This window comes from Cupressus sempervirens, chromosome 11, assembly GCF_028749045.1.
Source record: "Cupressus sempervirens isolate cs-2001-9-10 chromosome 11, ASM2874904v1, whole genome shotgun sequence".
Lineage (NCBI taxonomy): Eukaryota > Viridiplantae > Streptophyta > Pinopsida > Cupressales > Cupressaceae > Cupressus > Cupressus sempervirens.
This window is the reverse complement of record NC_143128.1, coordinates 232,155,384-232,180,237: the sequence shown is the minus strand read 5'-3', so window position 1 is coordinate 232,180,237 and position 24,854 is coordinate 232,155,384. Positions and strand designations below refer to the sequence as shown.

The following is a 24,854-nucleotide window of genomic DNA, read 5'->3' as shown; positions in this document are numbered from 1 at the left end:
TTAAAAAACAGATTGAAGGAAGGGCAATCTCCCATAACAAAGAAAATCTACAAAAAGTGAAATTGTAAATGCGACGGCCTTCCCTCCTACCTTGCCTTGTCCAAAATTGGTAATGAAGTGTGCATCCCGGTTTGATATTGTTACCAAGTCCATCATTTTTTATGAAGGGAACAGAGTGTTAGCCAACATCGGTGGACAAATCGAAGAAACATTTAATTACCCCCAGTACAAAGGCATGACCGTGGTAATGATGGATCAGGCGGCCAAGTCATTTCAGGATAATCAGGAGGCTTACTTCATTCACCTAAACCAAAATTGGTTACACGAAGGCAAAAAGGGAGTTACCAGATCATCAAGGCTCACCGTCTCAGATTTCAAAACAGAGTATGGCGATCTCATTGTGCTTCTCAGCCGGATCATGGGCTTATCTCAAGGTATGCAATTTGAGAACTGGATGTATTATTTTATTGATAAAATTGAAAATGGAAAAAGAAGCTTTGATTGGGCTAGGATCATAAGCAAAAATTTAGAATTGCAACTTCGGACCGTGCAAAATCAAAAACAATTCTATATGGGGTCCTATCTTTTATATCTGATTGCAAGATTATATGAAAATCCTGGACTTAAGGCCTTAGGAGTAATTGGCAATGGGTCGGAGCAATGTTTGGTACACAAGTGCTATCCACAGCTTCATTTGCACAACACCAAGGATTATAAGATGTTTTGTGATGCCTTTTTCATGAAAACTGTAAGGATGTTACAAGGGACACCTACTAAGAGGCTCTCATCGGAAGCATAAGCAAAAGTTAAGAAGTATGGCACTTGGTTCATTCAATTTTCATAATTCACATACATTAGACTAGCAGGAAGTACAATTTGTCCCAAGAGACTTCCAAGGTGGGTAGTTTTGATGGAGTTGGCTAGGCAACTCGAGCATTTTGACAAAATGATGAAACTTAAAGGTGAGACAGGGATTAACTTCTCATTTGGAATTGGCAATGATAGTTGCCCCAATCTTGTCGCCTTTGCAACTGCGGAGAAATAGTTGGAATGGTATTATCTAGGATGGTTTAGAGCAAGGCAAGGATTCGATCCTAATGGTCTTACCAAGGCATCTCATGGAAATACATTTAAACATTTTCCTACTATAGAAGATTTTTGGGCCAATGAACAGGATGACTTTCATGTGAGAAAGCTAGCTTTCTCAAGATTGTCAATGAACATGATGAGGGATCAGATGGAGAAGCCTTGATATTCCCGATCAACTAGAAGATAATGAAAATGTGCTGAGAGAAGATTATGATACAGTGGATGGAACGGAGTTGAATCCAATGGATTTGGATGATCATCAGGATCCTTCCTTGGAGGCACTTACAAGGACAATGGATCTACACACTGAGTCATGGTATAATGAGAAGTTAAGGAAATTACAAAGTCAGAGGATACACCTCACTTATGAGAAGATGAAACCAAAGGAAGGTCCAGCAGAGTCAGTCGGACAATAAGGTGAGGGCAGTAGCCAGCAGCAAAGAACAGTTGAGAACAGGAAGAGAGGTTTGGAGACGAAGAAAAGTAAAGAACATCACGAACCTCCAGCAAAGAGACAGAATGCAGCGGCATCAAGAAATAGCATAATTGAGGCCAAATGCCAAGAAGATAATACGAACGGACAAGGGGTCGCGGTAGAGGTGAGCTCTGATTTAGAATCAAGTGGTTACAACGACAACACTGAGTACTCTCCTCTCTCCGAGAACCAACATGGAGAGGATGTGACAGTCACTAGTGAAGAAGAGGATCGGTCAATTGATATTGAGGAGATAAGCCGGACGCCCGAGGCCGTTGGTGATGCTTTGCTAGCCAAACCAAATCCATATTTGGGGAGATGCACTGCACCACTATAGTTAAGGCAAATGCTTATGCCAAGAGGTGAGGTAGTGACTACCTGAACAATTGAAAATATCCAAAGATTAATGGAAAAGGGTAATAGCGAGAACTAGAAACAAATTGCAAAAACAGTGGCAAAGGTAATCAGGAGTGATGATGACAGTCACCGAAAAGTTCAGATTGCTATACCAACAGTTAGCAAGGCATTGGATGAGATTGTAGCTCAGGAATATGAGATAGTTGAGCATAACTTGGGAAGAATCACTAATGACATGGAATGTCAGGAGATCCAAGAAGACATCATTTCAATTAGAGAAAGGTTGAGGAAGGCAGATGAAAGGATTGTAAAGTTGGAGGCTGAGAACAAGTATTGGAGAGATTGCCAGCCTATGGAACAGTTGCACCAGGCAGCCCTTCCTCAAGACAACGGGAGCAACATAGAAGAGATATCAGCTCAGCTATATGAAGTCAAGGATTGGATCCATGATACAATCCAGGATGGGCGAAATTTCTTGCCTTCCTTTGTCTCGACATTCAAGTCATTAGTGGCTATTAGAGATAAACTCAAAATATTTGAAGGTGAATGGAAGGATTTCCTTCCAGTCAATGACTTAGCCATTCCCAAGATACAGGCATTCATTGAGCCATCGGAGAAATATTTGGAAAGGGCCAAGTTGATAGATGAAGGAGGATTGAGTACGGTGGAGTCTTCGTTTGTTGCCTTGACTATCAGATTGAGAATACTTGAAGAAGTACAGAACGAGATTGCACATCACAACCCAAGCGTTGACACTTCCATTTCAACCATGATGAGCAATGTTGGGGCAGCATTTGATTTTGAAGATATCAAAGAGGAGGATGTCAATGAGACAGAGTTTGGATCAAGATTGGATGAGTTGGGGAAGGTTGCCATTAAGAAGAAACATTTGGGCACCCTTGCCTCCCTCAATGCCCTTATCGAATATGCGAAAGAATATGAGAAGGATCATGAGAAGACACTACAAGCAGCAAGCAACGTGATGAATTCAGTTGAGCTCAAGATGAAACATACACTTTGCTCTCTCATGAAGGAAGTCAATGACATGTTAGCCAAGTTTATCACTTTCGCTAAAAAAATGAAAGAAAAGGGTAGAACTATATTAGAAGATCATTTGATGTAAGCCCAAGTGGCAAATTCTCCTTTCTTTTGGGTAGGATAAGTGTCTAATTTTGATTGGCTACCATTTTGGTGCCTTCTCATTGGTTGCCACTTTTTTTTTTTCATTGGTCCATTGATAAGGTGGCGTCTTCTCATTGGCCGATGGAGTGGCAACCCTAATTAGGGTTTCTAAGATCCAATTTGGATCATTGGTTTTGCCTCTTAATCTCTACCGTTGGTTGTAACTTTGGCCTCTACATAAGGCCATTTGCTCTCATTTGTAAAAGGTCGGAGAAAATTGTTGCTAAGATAATACCAAAATTGCCTCTGCTTATCATTGTTGTGACTTGCATGGTGATTAAGAACATTTGTTGTTATTGCATGATTTCTACTTCCAAATAGTTAATGTTGGATTTCCTTTGAAGTTGTTAAAGTAGATTTCATTTCAAGAAGGTTAGTAAGAGTAAGAGTAGATGGATAGTTGCATGGTAATATTAGTGGATGTTTGATAGGGATCTATAACTAGGCCACTAGCATCCTAGCGGCTTGTTAGGAAGCCTTGCGTGGTAAACTAGTTTTTTCCCTTGAATCATTACATCTATGGAGGTAGAACCGCTGGTTAGCTTTCATTAGATCCAATCCCCGTCCATTTGCTGATCTTTCCATTTATAGAAGTAGGAGTAAAATAGCAAGTAGTTGAGTAGTCGGATTCCATTCTAAGAAAGTTAGGAAGATAAAAGTCATTAGAGCATTATTGCCCAATCGTCACGACCCTCAACATTATCTAGTGCTAGAACCTCCATCATCACCACCATCAACATCATCCGGCACCCATGCAAAATCATTAGCATCATCACAAAACCCAAGTCATCCTTGAATGAACAACGTAAGGCCGCCTACGTGATTACCAACAAATCACATTGATATAACAGAGTTAGTATCCATAGGTGTAAAGAACATTGGAGTTTTTCTCATGTCTTCATGAGCAATAACTTTTCAAGAGAGAAATTGAGTGTTTGATATCCCATATCAAGTATTCAATTGCTATATGTTATGTAGTGGTACAAAACTAACATCAACAACATGTTCCCGATCCCTAGGGGACTCATTTTTGTCCCCAAAACAATAGGACTAAAACAAAACACCCCCCAACTATCTCCGAATTCAAAAAACAACAAGAAACCATAGGAAACGTCCACTGACATTTCAAGAAGGTGACCCATTCCCGGAATACATAGGAAATGCCCAAAATGTCCCTAATCCATCCCCAAAACAAAAAAGCGTCCCGAAAATATTTTGATGACTTTGGCATTAAAATTTAAACAAAGACACTTTTTTTAATATTTTTTGGTCAAATCGATTGGGGGACCCACAAGGTACAAGTTGGTCCCCGTGGGCAGTAAAATTCATGATTAAAAATGCTCAAAATTTTATATAATGAATCATAAATATTAAAATATATTAAAATTATAAACCTAATTTAATTTTAAAAAATTAATATTCTTCATTATAAACATATTTTTAAAATATATTATGATTATAAATTTAATTTGATAGCTTATAAATCTTTAATTATTAGAATAAAAAGCAATTCAAGTAATATTATTTAAATTTATATACACTCATATATATAAATTCTAAGGGCATTGAATTTAAAATTTAAACTGTCATTGAATGAACCATTTCTGCCAAAGGAAGATAGTGACTCAAAATGATTCTAAGCCTTTGGAGATTTGATAGCTAGAATGAGGCTTAGTTTCGAAGGTTGTGCCTGTAGCCTGATATATATTGATGTTTGAGACTATTGGATACATGTTTGAGACATTTTGATTTGGATATTTATATTGATAGACGGTTTTGATGTTTGAGCCTATTGTTGTATTGATCTATACTCATTCTATCATAGTTTACGAACACACTCCACATACTGCTTGAGTTGCCAATTACTGTCTATTTTTTTTGTTGGGCGAGTACATGCGAGTTTAACTGTCAAGATTTTATAGAGAAAAAAGCATAGTTAAAAATGTTGATGCATGTAAATGTTGGTTAAAATGTATTTTTCACATTTTTTGCTATAAAACCATGCATTTTATCTTTCAAGATGTCAACTTTTTATTCACTAAATTTTGCAGTTGAATTTTACAAATAAAATAATATTTCTTTGAAAGATTTTATTTTTCAATTTCTTCTAAGTTATCGATTTTTTGCCAATACTTCGTATAGTTTCTGTGGACTTGAAAATTTTGGTATTGTCGAGTACTCTTCAAGTCTGAGCCTGCAAACTATGGTTGCTATTACCATTTATGTTGGTAAGAACGAAATATTTTCCACAACAAGTCTAATTGTGATATTGTTATCAAAATTTGACCATGTAATTTTTTTACTCAGAAAACTACACAGTTCAATTTTGATAGCAATATCACAATCATTTATGTTGTTATACTATTATTGTAACTCATGAATCTATGATTTATTTGCATATTTCCATGTAAATAATCAATTATTGACATGTCTCTCTCTATTTCCTTGTATCTATAATATCTTAATATATTTTGAAAATTTCACCCACACAAACATATGTATTTTAAAAATTTGTATGTTGTTCCCTACAGTCCCCTATTTTTGGCTCTTTAGGAAACGTCCTGAACGTGCCATTGCCATCCCTCCATCCTTGAAACATTGTGGAACATAAGCATTCACCTGTTTCCAACACCATGGCATAACTAGTACGAAGTGCTTGTTGCATGCCTTTGATGCTAAGGAGCTTGTTCTTCAACAACACGAGGCATGCACCTTTTTTAAATAAAGTCAAAGGAGCATATTCTTCTACCAGGAGTTTCTCAACAGAATTTCAAGTGGGGTTATTCGTTATGAAAAAAATCTCTTTAGTTTATTCTAGTTGTATGCGATGGTTTGTATTCATGGTGGTTGTACCTCTTCATTGAAGGTGCATGTCATTTATATTATGAAAGTAATCAGAAACTATTTGTTTGGTATTAACAAAGACCAAGAGGTCAATATATACAAAAGAATAAAACGATATTTCCTTAAGAAACGATCGTAAAGAATAGAAACATTTTATTCTAGTTAAAAGAAGGCTAAAGAGAGCTAACAAATAACTACAGACTAACTAATATTAGAAACATGCTAACATTTACAATAGATTACAAATAGATAACCATTAACTAATAATAAAAGCTTATCCATTATCGTAATGCCCTCCCTTAATGCTTAATCTATCCACAACAAGAAGCCTTCCTTTGAATTTTACAAACTTATCGGGACCATGAGGCTTGGTGAGAATGTCTACAGTCTGATCTGTGGTAGGAATGTATTGCAAGTCTATTGTCCCGTCTTCAACCAATTGTTGTATATAGTGACAATAAACATCCACATGCTTGGTTCGTTCATGGAAGACTAGACTCCATACTAATTTGATAACACCTTTTTTATCAACATACCAAGTGGTTGATCCTATTGGTAACATTTGCATATCCCCAAGAATCCGATGAAGCCAAACAGCTTCACAACCTACCTTGACCGTCCCTTTGTATTCAACCTCTGTAGAATAAAGATAAATTGCATGTTGCTTCTTACTGGACCATGTGACGTCACCGGGTCCCAAACTGAACACATATCCAGAACTTCGTTTTTTACCATCAACAAAGCCTACCCAATCTGAATCTATGAACCCACTGAGTCTAGGATTAGAAGTCCGAGAGTAAAGAAGTCCATAATCGGAAGTGCATTCAGATAACGAAGCACACTTTTTTGTCATCCAATGATCAGCCTTGGAAGCTATCATAAAACAAGAGATGTAGCTAACTGTGAAGTTGATATTAGGCCTAGTAGCAAAGAGGTAGATGAGGTTGCCTACTAGTTGCCTACATGTAGTTTCATCAACGGAAGGAGAATCAAACTTGGCTGATAACTTGAGACCTTTCTCCATGGGTGTAGATACAAGCTTACAATCTTGCAAACAGAATTTGTCTAAAAGAGCCTAGCATTTTTGGACTAAAAAAAATATATACTAGAAAACGGTTGCCAAACCTCAACACCGAGTAAAGTATGCATGAGCCCAAGGTCAGTCATATCAAAAGATGCGCATAAATTCAAATTAATTCCCTAAATCAAACATGTCAAGCTGTTAGTGATGATCAATTCATCCACATAAATAACCAGAAGGATGATGTCACTGTCATAGACTTGATGTACAAATTTGAGTCTGAAGAACTACTCTGAAAGCCTTGATCAGTAAGGTACTTATCAATTTTCATGTACTATGCCCTAGGGGCTTGTTTCAAGCCATAGAGAGCTTTCACTAATTTGAGAACCTGATGTTCTTTATCAGCAACCTTGAAACAAGGAGATTGCGTCAATTAGACCTCTTCGTGGAGATCACCATTCAAAAAAGAACTCTTGATGTCCATCTTATGGACCTTCCAACCAAACTGTGGTGCTATGGCTAGGACTAATCTAATTGTGTTCATCTTTGAAGTAGGGGAAAAGGTCTCCTCATGATCAATAGCCTAACGCTAAGAAAAGCCATTTGCAACTAAACGAGCTTTGTACTTATCCAAAGTACCATCAAATTTGTATTTGATTTTGCAAACCCATTTGCAACCAATGGGTTTCTTCCCTCATGGATGATCAGAAAGGACCTAGGTGTTATTCTTCAATAGGCTCTAGTGCTCAGATGTCACAGCTTGTTCCCACTCTGAAATTTCTTTAGCCTCGGAATATATTTGAGGTTCAAACACACTATGAATGTTGGCCATGAGAGTAAAATTAACAGACTCTGTAGTTTTGCACTTTTTCTGAGCAACTCTCCCATCAATGAGCTCATCATCACAAAGATCAACAAGTGTCTTAGCCCACCACTTAAGTCGTAGAGGAGAATGACCAACATTGGTATCAAGAGATGCTTTGTTAGAAACAATAGTCCACCAAGGGGTGGGTGAATCAATTATCTGATAGTTAAAACATGTATCTTCTTTAAACAAACTTAACCATTCAACCAAAGTAAACAACAACCATAATAAGATGCACATAGACAATTACACCAAATATGTTAACTAGGGAAACCCATAATCAGAGGGAAAACCCTGGTGGGAATGATACTCACAAGATGATGTACTAATATAAATATTCCTTGTTAGAGGAAAAACCCTGTTAGGAGTCTATTACAACATTAGTACATAGAGTCCCTGTTAGGAGACTTTGAATCCCTGATAAGAGATTCCAACCCTGCTAGGAGTTGTGGTACAATGTATGCAAGATGAGCCCACTGCCCAAACATGCAACTTCAACTACAAGAAGAGCTCACTGCTCAAACATGTAATTTGCTGTTATGTTCTTCTTTCCTTTGTTCTGTCAACCAAACCAATCAATGTCAAACCTTGTAGACCAAATCACGAACCTCGGATCCAAATATCAAACCTCATATTACTCAACAAAACCTTAGCAATGAAGTTTCCTTCAATTCCACACTGCTATGCTCAACTTCTCAGTGTGCTCTCTGCTTACAATCTCTTCGCATCAACACAATTCATGTCATACTTGATAAAGGAAAATGTCCTTCCTTTATACCGAGTCCTCAAAACAATTCCCTGAGTCAGTTGTTAGACCTCCTCAATTAATTATTACAGGACCACATTAAGAACACGTTACACTTAGCGATAACTTTAATCTTCCGCCTTGCAACTTGATTAACTTTCCGTACACGAAATATTACGATGAGCGAACTTAGACACGTCATCATCAACATGTCTTCTTCATGTCCTCAACCTCGACTCTCAGAATATCATCTTTGCTAAGAGATATAACAAGTTTACCAGAACATGCCTCTGTAAACTCTATCTTAGAACAGACATCACCAAAACTTACATAACTTCTTCTAGACTTATCATTTCTACCTCCGACGTTAACTGCATATGTCAGATACTCAGAAGTATCTCCCATAACCTCGGATAGTTAGAATACTCAACTAGTCATTCGTAACAACTTGATCTTTCTGTTGTTCTTCTGCCAGAAACAACAGAAAATTGCTATGTTGATATCAATGACAAACTCAGTCATGAATGTAACATATCATCATAGTAACATATCTACAATACTCCCACATAGGAATGTCATCAGCATTCATGCTTCCAACAATCTCCCCCTTTGGCATTAATTGCAACATAGATGAAAAACATCTAGTTCCAAGAATACCAACAAAAGACTGTTCATCTTTTAAAATCCTCTTCATTAATCATTCTCCCCCATTTATATACCTCAATGTACGTTCTATCAAACTATTATTCCATGCTTTGCCTCTTCCGAACATACTGTTTTTCATGTCAAACTTCTCCAGAATTGACATCAATGTCAAAAGTTTCAACAACCAACTTTATTGAATCAAACTTTGCAACAATTGATTCTTACTTAGCTCGAGTGTCAAAAGACGTCGTTCAAAACATCCTCCAACAAGAGTCCTAGATGACTCTGTCCATCACAGATACTCCCCCATACAGGACGCATCAATATTCAGTTCAGATAACAATGGTGCTCTGTTATACTAGATTGATGCACTCTTGCATTTTCTACTTTGATGTAGGAAGGGACATAACCCCAAGCATACCTCACAAATACTCAAAAGTCTCTTTGGGAAGAGGCTTAATGAATACATCTGCAATCTGCTCTTTAGTGCTCACATACTTCAATCTGATTTCCTTTTCTGCAACTTTCTCACTCAACATATGATACTTAATAGATATGTACGTAGTGTTAGAATGCAACACTGGATTCTTAAACATATTTACCGTGCTTGTGTTGTCACAATGTATGACAATAGGTTCATTGATTTCTATCCTTATATCCTTTAGCATCTGCTTCATCCAAATGACTTGATTGCAATTATTTGTTGCTGCAACATATTCTACGTCCACTCTACTTTGTGATGTACAATCTTGTTTATTGCTTAACCAAGAAACCAATCTTCCTCCAAGAAAGAAGGCTCCACCACTGGTGCTTTTCCTGTCATCCATACTGCCTACCCAATCAACATCAATATAAGCACTTAGAGTGAAATTATTAGATCTGTCATACCACAATACGAACTCAGATGTTCCCTTCAAATATCTAAATATCCTTTTAACTACTGCATGATGTGCTTCTCTGGGATCAGCTTGGAATCTTGCAACAATTCCAACTGCATTTTCTATATCCGGCCTCGTGTGAGTCAGATATTGCAATCCTCCGATCATAGATCTGTCCTTTTTCTGCTCAACAGTAGGTTTCTCATCCTTTGTAGATAACTTGTGTCCAATTACCATAGGTGTTCCAACGGGTTTGCATATTTCCAAACCAAACCTTTTCAGTAAATCCTTCAAGTACTTAGTCTGAGAAATAAAGATTCCTTCTTTATTCTGTACAATTTGCAATCCTAAAAAATATTTCATTTCTCCTATCATCATTTCAAATTCTTGCTTCATCTTCTCAGCAAACTTCTCACTTTCTTCATCATTTCCTCCAAATAGGATATCATCAATAAATATTACCCAACTCATCAAACAATCATCAGTTTCTTTCCAATACAAATTATTGTCTATCATACCTTTTCTATATCCAAGCTTTGTCAAATGTTTGTCCAACCTTGCATACTAAGTTCTAAGTGCTTGATTCAAACCATACAATGTTTTTCTCAATTTGCATACTATGTCCTTGTGATCTGTCAAAGGACATCCTTCAGGCTGCTCAATGAATACTTCTTCTTCAAGTTCTCCATTCAGAAATGCTGACTTGACATCCATCTGACACACTTTGAATTTCTTTTGTGCTACATAGCCTAAGAATAATCTTATTGCTTCTATTCTAGCCACTGGAGCATAAGACTCCTCATAATCTATCCCTTTTTGCTATCTAAAACCTTTACATACAAATCTTGTTTTGTTTCTTACAACTTCGCCTTGTTCATTCATCTTGTTTCTGAATACCCATTTAGTTCTTATCACATTCTTGTCTGCTAGTCTGGGGACCAATTCTCATGTCTCATTCTTTACTATTTGATCCAATTCCTCTTTCATGGCTTGTTTCCAATAATCATCTTTACATGCTTCATCTGCATTCTTAGGCTCGATTTGAGATATCAAGCATAGTTCTTCATTGACTCTGCTTATTGTCATCACACCTTTGTCTTTGCTTCCGATGATCTGCTCGGATGGGTGATTCTTTATCATATTCTTTCCTGAAGTAGAAGTTGCTATCTCAATTCTTGGTTCTACAGAAAGTTCCGAGCTTTGTTCCTGCCTTGGCACTCCTTCATTCTACAAATCATTGTTCCTCTCAAGAAATACCTCATCATTCCTTGGCTTAGTAACAACATCTTCATCTGAATTGTAATCAACTATTCTCTCTTGTATCCTGAATTTCTCATCAATTCTCACATTTTCACTTTCCATAATAGTCTTAGTTCTCTAATTGTAATATTTATAAGCCTTGTTTTTCAATGAATAACCAAGAAACATACCTTCATCTTTTCTAGCATCAAACTTACCAATATCATCTCTTTTGATATAACACTTACTCCCAAAAATTTTGAAATATTTAACTGTAGGTGAGTGATCAAACCACAATTCATAAGGGGTCTTGTTTGTGTCTTTCCTAACTTGCACTCTGTTCATGGTGTAGACTGTAGTATTCACAGCTTCTCTCCAAAACATCTTGGATACATCATTCTTTGCTAACATAGCTCTTGTAGGTTCTATAACTGACTTGTTTCTTCTTTTTGCAACGCTGTTCTATTCAGGGGTTCTCAGAGCTAATAACTATCTTTTAATTCCATTTTCTTCACAAAACATGTTAAACTCATTTCAAGTAAATTCTCCTCCTCTATCTGATCTTAAACATTTAATCTTCATACCAGATTCATTCTCAACCCTATTCTTGAATATCTTGAACTTATCAAATGCCTCAAATTTCTCTTTAAGAAATGTAACCCACATCATTCTAGAAAAATCATCAACTAGAACCATAAAATACCATAAAATCTTTTTGTCTTCGTAGGACCGCTGGTATCTATGTGTACAATGTCCAACTTTGCTGTAGTAGTAAACTTCTTGCTAGGAAAAGAAGTTCTGTTATGTTTTGCCAAAATACACTCTTTGCAAATTGTGTTAGTAGGCTTTACAATCTTTGGCAAATCTCTAACTGCAAACATTCTACTAGTCTTCAGAATATTGTCAAAGTTTATATGACAAAATATCTTATGCCATAACCAACTGTCATCTACCTTTGCAACCAAACATGTCATTTCAATGGGATTCAACTAAAATACATTACCTCTAAATCTAGTTCCTGTTCCAATTACCTTTCCATATTTGTCTTTGATCATGAATATCTTGAATGTTAGTTTTACCATCAACAGTTATAGCTCCAATACCATTAACTTGGCATGTTGCATTGTTTCCAACTCTGACAATGCCTCCATCCTAACTTTTGAAGTTAACAAACTTATTCATATCACTAGTCATATGATGTGAATAACCACTGTCAATTGTCCAATCAAATCTCTTCTCAACCTGTGACACCAAAGCTACTTTCTCTTGACTTTCTTCTTTAATTGCCACAAATTCTATTTCATCATCACTAGCACCTATTGTTTGTTCATCATAATCATTATGTTCATTTGCATACAAACACTCTCTATCTTTTCTAGGTTTGTAATTTCCCTTATACTTTCTCTCTTTTAGGACACTTAGATGCATAATGGCCATATTCCTCACGAGTCCAACATTTAAAGATTTTCTTACCTCCTTTTTATCTTTTTACCAAAAGAGGTACTCCTTCAATCTTTTTGTCCTGCTCAAATCTGTTGTTGCTAACACAATCTCCTCACTTGTGCCCCTTGATAGACTAGGTCGAATATTCAGGGCACTGAAAGTTGTCTCAGTTCTAGTCAATTCTCAGGACTATCTGAGCTCATTCTCAATTGCTTCAAATCTTCCAAGCAATGACTATTTTCCTTCTAGCTGTCATAATTTGTTCCATCGAACTCCGGACTATCTTTCCTGAACATGTTCGCCATGCATCTCCCAAAGTTGTTAAACTTTATCTTCAAGGACTTGATGCTCTGATACCAATTGTTAAACATAATAGTCCATCAAGACAACTGGGGGGGGGGGGGGGGTGGTGAATCAGTTATTTGATAATTTGAACATTTATCTTCTTTAAACAAACTTAACCATTCAACCAAAGTAAACATCCACTATAATAAAATGCACATAGACAATTACACCAAATATGTTAACTAAGGAAACTCTTGATTAGAGGGAAAACCCCGGTGGGAATGATACCCACAAGATGATGTACTAATATAAATATTCTTTATTAGAGGATGGACCCTGTTAGGAGTCTATTACAACATTTAGTACATAGAGTCCCTATTAGGAGACTTTGAATCCCTGTTAGGAGATTCCAACCCTGTTAGAGTTGTGGTACAATGTATGCAAGATGAGCCCACTGCTCAAACATGCAATTTCAACTACAAGAAGAGCTCACTGCTCAAACATGTAATTTACTCTTATGTTCGTCTTTCCTTTGTTCTGTCAACTAAACCAATCACTGTCAAACCTTGTAGACCAAGTCACGAACCTCGAATCCAAATATCAAACCTCATATTACTTAGCAAAACCTCGAAAATGAAGTTTCCTTCACTTTTGCAATGCTCTGCTCAACTTCGCATTCTGCTCTCTCTGCTTACAATCTCTTCGCATCAATACAATTCATGTCATACTTGTTTAAGAAAAATGTCCTTCCTTTATACCGTGTCCTGAAAACAATTCCCGAAGTCGCTTGTTAGACCTTCTCAATTAATTATTATAGGACCACATTAGGAACACATTACACTTAGCGATAACATTAATCTTCCGCCTAGCGACTTGAATAACTTTTTTTACACACAATATTTTAACAAGGGAACTTAGCCACGTGATCATCAATATGTCCTCTTTATTTCTTCAACCTCGATTCTCAGAATATCAACTCTGCTAAGAGATATAACAAGTTTACCAAAACATGTCTCTTTAAACTCTATCTCAAAACAGACATCACCAAAACTTACATAACTTCTTCTAGACATCATTTCTACTTCTGACGTTAACTGCATATACCAGATACTCAAAAGTATCTCCCATAACCTCGGATAGTTAGAATACTCAACTATTTGTTTGTACCAACTTGATATTTTCACTGTTCTTCTGTCAAATACCACAGAAAACTACTATGTTGACATCAATAACAAACTCAGTCATGAAAGTAACATATCATCATAGGAACATATCTACAATACTCCCCCATAGGAATATCATCAACATTCATGCTTCCAACATACTCTATGATCAGATTCCACATCTGAAGAATCTGGACCAAACTCAGGTGAAGCATTTACAAATCTGTGTGATCTTGGAGGAGAAGATGGATGTGCCTTTACAGGGATCACTGGTATAACTGGAGCTGCACGAGCTACTAGAGCCCTCCTATCAGGTGGACCTAATGGAATTCTAACTCCCAAATCATGAGCCTTCATATGCTGGTCTACTAGATCAAGAACAAGAGAAACAAGCATGAATAGTGGCCAATCAAAGATTACATCACGCCTATACAGGAGACAAAATGTTTCAGTGTCAATCAAGTAGTAGGTTTTGTGAAGACTAGTATATCTGGCAAGCATTAGTATCTCACTCTTGGCATCCAACTTGGTGCATTACGCATCAGGGATCCAAACAAAAACAAGGGTGCCAAAAACTTTCAAGTGACTGATTATGGGCTTGCGACCTAACCAGGCCTCTTTCGGAATCTTATCTTTGATCGCCACTGTGGGTGATTGCTTAAAAACATAAACAGTAGTGTTTATTGCTTCTGCCCAGAATTTTTTCGAAACATGTCTGTGTTTGAGCATGGAGTGAACCATCTCAGATATTGTTTTGTTCCAACATTCAACTACATTGTTCTATTGTGGTGTGTGGTTAACTAGTGTTTGATGCCATTAGTATCCAAGAAGTAAGAGAATTCATTAGAACAAAATTCCCCCCTAGTGTCTGAGCTAAGAGTAATAATAGATTTCCCAAACTCTTTTTCAACTAAAGGTTTAAATTTTTGAAAGACAAGAAATGCATCTGATTACTTTTTAAGAAAATATACGCACATTTTTCTACTCAAATCATCAACAAACAACTGAAAATACTTGGACCCAAGAACAAGAGTGGCCATAGGGTCGTAGATATCGGCATGAACAAGCTGAAGTACCTGAGAAGCTCGCCATGTATCGCCACTGGTGAAAGGTGTGCAATGTTGCTTCCCAGCCTGGCATGCATCTCAAACTCTAAGCTATTGAATCTAAATCTCTGGCAAACCAAGAACAAGCTCTTCCCGAGCAAGCCGAGAGAGATAATGAACATTTAATTGCCCATACTGTTGATGCCAAAGTGTGCTAATAGAAGGTCGTTGAGTAGCCATAACTAAGTCCTGAGAATCACTAGAATTACTAAGTCGGAAAAGACCATGATCATCAAGACCCACTAAAACAATAGACTGAGTCACCCTATCAGTGATGGTACACTGATGTGAATTGAAGGCGACATTCAACTGTGGAGAATATCACAGTAACTAACTAACTGAGAGTAGATTTAGTTCCATCCCTAGAACATAGTACACATTGAGGAAAAAAAAGACTCCTCCCAACAAATTGAATTTGAATGTTGTCTTTGCTGATAACTGTGTACTCTTCTTTGCCACCAAAAATAACAAAATCTGAATATGGTTGGTAGTCAGTGAACCAGTCTCTGCGATGGGTGAAGTAACGAGAGGCACCCAAATCAAGGTACGAGGCAAACGGCTTCACATGATTTGCAGATCTTTTAGCCATGAAGGCGTAAAAGGCAGATTCCCTCTACTCAGTGTGCTCTGCACTATTTGCTTTGAGTTGCGAACTTGATTGGTTAGATTGGGCGGCTAAGCATTTCCGGCATTCAACCTTCATGTGACCAAACTTGTAGCAATAGTTGCATTAAATGTTCTTTTTCTAGGAGCCTTTTAAATCTGGAGCAAAGGATTTTTGCTAATAAGACTGTTGACACTTGCCTTTATACTTCTGAAAGGATTTAGAAGCAAAGGCTTGCTCAGAGGAGGTGAAGTTGGAACTGCTGTGGAATTGTTGTTTCCAACGATCTTGTTGAAGCAGGAGTGTGCAGAGATCTGTAAATTTCAGATCAACACCAGAAGAAGTGATCTTGAGAGTCTCGATAAAATGCTCATAGGACTTGGGTAAACCCCTGAGATTGACGACCACAATGCCCTCTTCCTCCATATTGCTACCAATGGCAACCAACTGATCACAAATTTCTTGAATCCTATTCAGGTGAACTTGGAGCGATGTTCAATCATCTGTAATAATAGAAAATAGAGTGTTCTTCAAGAAGAAAGTTGTGCTTTTGTTTCAAGTCTCGTGAAGATTTTTGAGATGTGTCCATATCTCGCCAGTTGTCTTGCCGGATGGAATCTGAGAGAGCTGGTCATTAGCTACAGATAATTTGAGAAGCATCACCATGTCCTGATTTTTTAGATCCCATGTGTCCTGATCAGTACCAAGGGCAGTTGGACATTGTGTAACACCTAGAATTGATCAGTACTTCGATATTCAAAAAATGCTATTATCCCCTACTTGCAAGTGCCATCATTACGACCATTGAATTTTGAATTGCTCTCGAGTAGAACATTAGACAAAGATGCCATAGCACGTTTTTTAATGAAAAAGCGTGAAAATCTGTGAAAGCACGTACTAAAACACGAAAAAAAAAGGAAGATCCATAGAATTTGAAGGGGTGCCCAGAAGAGAGCTTGGAAAACCTAGAAGGAATCCTTGGTCAATTTTTGGTTTCGTCGGCTCAAAAATCAAGGCACCCAGAAAAACAGACAATAGCCCAGTTGAAATCTCAAAAAACCCACCAAGAGCTCGTAAAAAAGAATTTAATCTAGTATAGAAATACTAGGGTTTTGAATAAAAACGGCCCTGCTAAAAAAACCACAAAAAATGGTGGAAATGTGCAGAAAAATCAAATAGCAGTTGCAAAAAAATGGCCTTATGAAGCAAATATCAAATAAAATAATTTTGAAATATATTGCTATGATAATTTCGAACAAGAAATTATAATATTTTTCAAAAAAATTCGAAGACTTGGCTCTGATACCATAGTATGGAAGTAATTGGAAATATTTCCTTGATATTAACAAAGACTGAGAGATTAATATATGCCAAAGAATAAAATGATGATTCCTCGAGAAACGATCGTGAAGAATAGAAACATTCTTTTCTAGCTAAAAGAAAGCTAACATATAACTACAGACTACTAATATTAGAAACATTCTAATATTTATAATAGATTACAAATAGATAACCATTAACTAATAATAGAAGCTTATCTATTATCATAATAGTTTACCTATCCTACATGTGAAGATTTTGGACAATGTGAGAGGAAACCTCTACACAATGTAAGAGTCAAGAATCTTGGTTGTTAGTGCAAGTGCAAGGGTGTGGTAACTATTCTTTCCTCATCTTATTGTTTGGAGTGCCCAATTGGTGATCTAATACATCTATGGTTTGAGGGCCTCTTTCACAATCCATTTATGGCAAACAAACTATATTATAACTACGTTCTTGATGACAAACAATCCAATCAACCAGACGCCACTTATTTCAGTCCCTCATAATAGGCAAACGATTATTTCAGTATGAATATGAAGTTGGGGGTGGGTGCAAGGGTAGGGTTGGATGATCTATTGCCAAGAGACTCAATCTCTCATGAACACAGATTATTCTATGAGGATTTCAAGCTGATGGGGAAGAAGTGTGGAAGTTAGAACTTAATTAGGGCAAGAGGAGTGAAGTTTGGAGCAAGGGCGGGGGGAGGGTTGGATGATCTGTTGCTAGGAGGCTTGGTCTCTCATAAGCACATGAACAGAACTCTATTAGGATTTCGGGCTAATGAGGAAGAGGTGCAACAATTAGCCCTCAGTTGGGGCAGGAGGAGGGGGTGGTTGCGGCTACCTTTTGTTCTCATGGGTATGAATTCGTTGCCTCATGTTTGGTATGTGATTCCGAACAATGCTAACTATAAGGATTCCCCAGCAATGGATATGTCAAGAAGAGGCACAGTTGAAAGCATGGTTTCTTTCCTTGAAGGGAAAACTGGCTTGCATATAAGGGAAATCAAATAGCCTTATTCAGAGGGAGTCTTAGCATCAAGTGCTCTTATCATGTGCTAAAATGCACATTTCCTTGAGAAAGAGAAATATGAGGTGCAAGCCCTTGAATGATGTTGCTCTTATTATGTGCTATAATGCATATTTCTCTGCGACGGAGAAATATGAGGTTAAATCCCTTGAGGGATGTTGCTCTTTAATGCATATTTCTTTGAGATGGAGAAATATGAGGTAAAAGTCTTTGAGAGATGTTTCTCTTTAACGTATATTTCTCTAAGACGGAGAAACGTGAGGTGAAATCCCTTGAGATGTTGCTCTTTAATGCATATTTCTTTGATATGGAGAAACTATAAGGTGAAAGCCTTTGAGTAATGTTTCTTTCCACATCAAGGAGTAGCCATGGTGGGCATCATGTTGAAAGATGCCATGATGGCATCACATTGAGTGACCCCATGATAAGCACTTGTGTATATGCTTATTTCCACCCATGGGGATAACCATGGTGGATGTCATGTTGAGAGACTTCATGAAAGTATCATGTCAAGAGATTTCATGATAAACATTTTTGCACAAATGGATGTAGAGTTATGTAGAGAGACCCCATGACAAGGATGTCTAGAAAGCCATTTCCCTAGCTAAGAGGGAGTGTTGATGTTATAGCATTGGGAGCTATCTTCCTTTCCTAAATTTGAAATACATAAATCATCTATTTTTTTAATGAGGACAACAAAGGGTTCTCACATTCAAGAGTCAAGACAATTAAGGGTCAAGACAAGTTTAAAGACTTCAAGAAGGAATTCGGCACAGATTGACATCTTTATTTCAAGTTATTGTAAAGCAGTTTTCAGCTCTTTTCATTCCACACACACACACATATTTATATATTTTTTTATTTTTATTTTTTTAAATTGTGACTGGGTTTTTCTCCCTCAAGTTGGAGGGTTTTCCCAGGATAAGTTGTTGTATCTTATTGTGCATTATTTTGGTTTGTTGTTTATTTTCACTTCTAGTATTAAAACTTCAACATAGTGACCAATAGGATGGTATTAGAGGAATATTGTAATATTTAGTATAATGGTAATGTGGCTTTATTTTAAGTCAGTCTGTCAATGGAAATATCTTCTGCTAATTGCTTATTAAAGATCATACACTCCTTTGTTTAATAAATATCAATCAAGCTGCCCAAAAGAAGTAATTCAATTACAAACAGGTAGTTCGCTTGTAGTCTATAGATATCCCTTTGGCTGTTGTGATTCAAGATTAATTTGACATTCACTATAATCAGATTTATTCTCAGTAAGTGGAATTTTGAAGGCCCCAGCCCTCTTCTCTGTGAATGCCCCCTTTTGTAACCCAACAAAATCTAAAAGTAGTTTAAAATTTCAATTTTGAGCCATGTCTCATGGTAGCAATTTCTTTAGCTGACACATGTCATAAGAATGAACCTTACTGCCGTAAACTGTGACATCTTAATATATAGTCAGAACATTTACATCATCAAATTGAAGTATTCATCACATAATGAAGTTGCTCTTGTAAAGGGTGATCTTAAGCCTCAAATATAGATATCTTTCTAGTTGTTGTTTCTTATATTTATTGATCGAATTGTATGCTGTCAACATTTCTATTTGTAGATCATATTCTTCTGGTTATTGTTTTAAAATCACTCTGCAAATTTATATATGAATAGCTTCCGTTTTTCTGCCACCACACTAGGTTTTTCATTAAAGACATTAAATAAAATAACAAACAACAAGGAACTTAATGAAGTTGGGAATTGGAATGGCACAAAACAACCGAAATACCTTTTCAACAGTGTACAGATAAGTTGGCTCGGATGATTTGCTTCTACGGTCAATCCATTCTACTGTAATGACAACATGAAACATATTAATTACAATAATCTCCGTGGGAGTTATCCAATTATCACACCAAGTTGGTGGATATCCTATAGAACATAAGCTGACCTAACCCAAACTAATAATAAATCCTTACATAGAAACTAACAACACTATCTGTGAAAGTGATGCAAACAAACTTATCAAGCTATAGGTATCGCAATAACAATTTTCTAACATAGACACAGAAAAATATTATAGTTATAGGGAATAGCAACAGGTTTGGATCACATTAATGGAACAAAGTCAGAACAGATATGGGATGTATTGATTTAGCTCAGTACTTGAGCGAAAATATCATAAACAACCAATCCACCATTTGTGACATAATTATCAGATTGTCATGAAATTGTCAGCAATTCAGGATTTGACGTTAAAAAAAAGTGGACTTAGAGAATTACCTATAACAGAATCAAGGCTCTTCCAAGCAAGTAAACTCGAACTCCTAGGTGGATGCAGAAACTTCTCCCCACCTGCAATCTTCTGTCCTTCAAAATTTTAGTTGCTAAAAAGTCCATAAGCTCGTTTAATAAATAAGCAAAACTATGTGCACCCACATAATGTTTATAGTAATTCAATTTTCTACTCAATTTACACATAATTAAATACTCAAAAAGATTGAACCAGAACCTTAATATAATTCGCATGGGACCTATCTTGGGGGAAGTGCATGTGGGACAAATACTTCTCTCTTTTAAGATGCTCCCTTATTTAGTTTCTAAAGAGAACAAGATACCTACAAAGCTGTACAACTATACAGTTGAGATACATGTTTTTTGCATGACAGATATTTCTCAATCATTTAAACAACAAAAACAAAACTTAATGCTTATTAAATTAAACATAGAACTGTAATCTATGTGCAAAGGACCTGGACAGAGAAAGATACCTCCTAAAACAGCCCACAAAATCTGATAACTTGTAAGCTTTTCTAAGAGGAATTACTAGAGATTTGTTTCAAAGATTTTGATGTTGAGGCAACAGATCTTACCATATATGAGAGAATGTGCTTAGTGAATCAATTAATTTGTGTCATTGAGCAAGTAAGAGCATCCATCTAAAGCTTCACTAAGGTCCTAATATCATCCTTTGTTTCTCAAGTGAAAAATCTACCTGTGACAAATGTATTAAAAATAAGCTTTTATCAGTGTTACCTATGTGTTTCCACTGGAACTCGTGGTGTTTTGAAAACAGGTACTGCTACAGGGACAGGATGGCAGAAAACATTTCCTAGCTGTCCTCTAGCAGACCAAATTTGGAGAAAATATTTTTGAGGTGCAAAATGTTTGAACAAAGGGATTGGAGATGGATTGTCGTCCCTAGGATACCCAAGGACAGTTGGCCAGCCCTGGCAAACAGTAAACAAAAATTAACACAACATTGTTCTCTTGGCATCTTTTTCTGAAAGGTGATGCCCACACTTCTATGCAACCCTAAAATGACTAAAAAACACTATTTTAGCTCATCCTCTCATTTCATTCACACATTAAAGATAGTGAGAAAGGAGAAAGAACTTAGAAGCAGCAGGGTTTGAAGAAGAGAGATAAAGGAGGCAACAGCAGGGCTTCAAGGAGCATTTAGAGTTGGAGCACTGAAAGTGAGTCCATCCTTTCTTTCATATTTGGCTTGCTTTTACAATTTTTTTCATGGTTTCAAGATAAAATGTCGACCAAATGTATTGGCCTTTTTCCTTACATTTCAATATTTTGAGCTTGCATTACACTCATCAAACATGAGCAGCAACAGTAGCAATAGTAATAGTGATGAAGAATGGCAAGGGGATGAAGTTGGAATCAGGGGTGGGAGTGAAGTGTTAGGGTGAAGCACACCATTTATCTCCTTTTTTCTTGCAGATGGATTTATCTTGGGAATGGATTGAGTCCTGTGCGGATCAATTGACGTACCATATTCAGAAATCATATGACCCAACAGTTTACCTTCTCTCACCCCAAACATACATTTTTCAGTATTGAGCAATATAAAATATTGTGAGCACCTTTCAAATGCTTTCTTCAAATCCTTCACGTGATCTTCAACTTTCTTCATAAAGACAGTCAGCTCATCAATATAAGTGATAATACATTTCCTTACCAGGTCATGTAAGGCAATCTCCATAGTGCATTGAAATGTTTCTCCAATATTGATTACCCTAAATGGCATCCTTCTATATGCAAAGGTTCCCCATTTGGTGGTGAATGTTGTCTTTAATCTTTTTTCTTGTTCAAACCATTAACTATTTGCAATACCTCATCCAATGATGGTAAAGGGTACTTATCCTTCTCTGATGTTTTTGTTCAGATCCAAAAATCAACACATGGTCTAGTTTCACCATTTTCCTTCCTTACGAAAACAAGATTTGCAACCCATGTTGAATGTCTTGTTGGAAAAACAATGCACAAGGCCCTTTTAACCCTAGAAACCTCTACTATACCTTTGATAGAGTAATATTGTTATATCTCTTATTGTAATGTTCCCCATCTTTTAGATCCTCAATGGAGTTCTTAGCCTTTCATTCTCTGAAGGCTAAGTGGAGAAATAAGGAGAAATAAATTAAATTAAAGTCAATAAATAAATAAATCTAAACGTGACTTTATATTAATTTAATTTTCTAGAAGCACAACTAATTATTGTATTGGAAAGTGGGAAGCTTCTAGAGAGTGCATTTTCTACAAGCACGACTAATTATTGTATTGGAAAGAGGGAAGCTTCTAGAGAGTGCAATTAAATAATATTTTATTTCCTTCTAGAAGGGTGAAGGAAAAGAATAAAGAGAGGCGAGAGCTTCATTGTTAGGCATCCAATTATTGTCAATTGCATTTGATATAACTTGGGAGAAGAAACTAAGGGTTTTTTATTTCAGTTCGCCATTGGAGAGCGTCAATTCTTCAGTGTTGCAACCATTTAAGGTGGTGAAATGTCCACTGAATTTGGCATTCAGGAGAGCTTCATTCTAGAGTTCTATTTGTGCTTAAATCGGAGAATACATTCATTACTGGCTGCTACAGTGTCATGAACAGTGACGTGAACAGTGTCCTGAAAGTAATTGCGCTATAGTACTTGGCTTGATTATGATTGCAATTTCATCTCCTTCATTAGGCAATTTGTATATCAGGTTCTACAATCAATTTGCATCATTTAAATTGGTCATTTGGCACTGTAAAGGTGGTTGTCATAAGTAGTTGTAGATGCACATTTTATATCAGATTTATAATGTCATTTCTACTCAATTATTTTTGGGGTTGCAAAGCCAAAAGCCTTGGAATATTATGTTAAGCACTAAATTAGAAAATATCTCACTAAAGGAGTGATAAGTTGCAGGTCTATATATTTGATGTAATGTCCATATTTATATCTTCCATGATTGACATAATAGTATGCATGCCAAGTGTTTGACAAAATACCAATTGGCTGTAAGTGCACATTTTCATTTAGAATTCATCTTTATGCATTTGAAAAGCCAAAAGAGAATTGCATATGCATTTAGATCTTTTCTTAGATATAGTAGTAATCAATTACAGGGTTTTAGATTCCCTTTGATATCATTTCAAGCATGCATAATCAGTTTGAAACTCAAAAACAACAAGCATAGAGATCATATTGGAAGTGTTTGACAATATTCCTTGAGCTACAAATCAACAAGTTGAGATTCGAATTGACAATGGATATTATAGTGGTATCAAAGCTTGCTTGCAAAGTGTTTGACAAAATCTCAAACAATTGAATTTGAGAAGAATTTGGTGTTTTACGAAGTTATAACTCGTTGGGGTTATTACACTTATGTAACGGTCACTTAATGTATTTTAATTTGTTTAATTGGTTACTATTTCTGGTTTCAGTCTACGATTGTTTCAATTTAGAAACATCACCTTTGTAATTCCTTTAAATGGAGCATTCCATCCCCATTCTTAATACAACAAATTACTATTTCATATTATTAGAGCCATTAAAATTTATTCACAAATTCTTTTAATCAAAAAAATGTGGGTGATACTGAAAAGTTTTGTTCAGAATATTTTTTAAAAATAAATTCCAAGAAAAATTGGCACTCTTTTCAAAGGCTTGGAAAAATGCAAATTTTTAGTAGCTGATCACTGCAAAGGTTGTTTTTACTAGAAATCATGACCTACCATGGCCACATATTTTTCTCATGTTAGGGTTTTTTCTCTACCTTGCATATGTTGGTTAAGCCCATGTGACCTCAAATTTGTCTATGTACTCACGTCTAAGGGTTTTCTGAGTTAGTGTTATTATTTCAACTTAGTATAAATTAATGTTATAGAGAAGAGTTAGAGTTAAACATTACTTTGTTCCCAACTTAATGATTCATTTGTGTAATCCTAACACCTAGTTTCTCCACTAGGGCAATGATGAAACCAATTTGTATATATAAAAGTAGAGCTCTCAAATGATAAAGGTTGATTGATCTAACTCCATGCAATTCATTCTTCCAATAGTTTGCTAGCATATATGTCATCATAGACTCAAGACATATGCAGTTTTTCTACTGGTGTACATCTCTGAGGTGTCAACATATCTACATCACCTAGAGTGGTGTTTAAACTGTGGGGAAATATGTAACACCTCACCAAAGAATCCTTGGACAATAAGCCAAATGTGCACCAATTCAAAGGCAAAGGCAATGTTTTCTTTTGTTTATTGATACATCACTTCTCATTGAGTCATTACTCAACATA

At 36.4% G+C, this 24,854-nt stretch overlaps 1 protein-coding gene across 4 annotated transcripts in view; it reads right to left on the bottom strand.

The window, feature by feature from the left end:
- Positions 1 to 24,854, bottom strand: part of LOC149529005 (S3 self-incompatibility locus-linked pollen protein) — a 218,960-nt gene that overhangs the window by 81,310 nt on the left and 112,796 nt on the right. For 2 of the 4 annotated variants that reach the window (XM_089808971.1, XM_089808973.1), the window contains 2 exons: positions 20,562 to 20,643; positions 20,068 to 20,129 (listed from right to left, as the gene is read on the bottom strand). In XM_089808971.1, the coding sequence (XP_089665097.1) occupies positions 20,068 to 20,129; positions 20,562 to 20,643 (144 nt within the window). The remainder of the gene's footprint in view (positions 1 to 20,067; positions 20,130 to 20,561; positions 20,644 to 24,854) is intronic. The other 2 variants (XM_089808972.1, XM_089808974.1) reach the window with 1 other exon arrangement.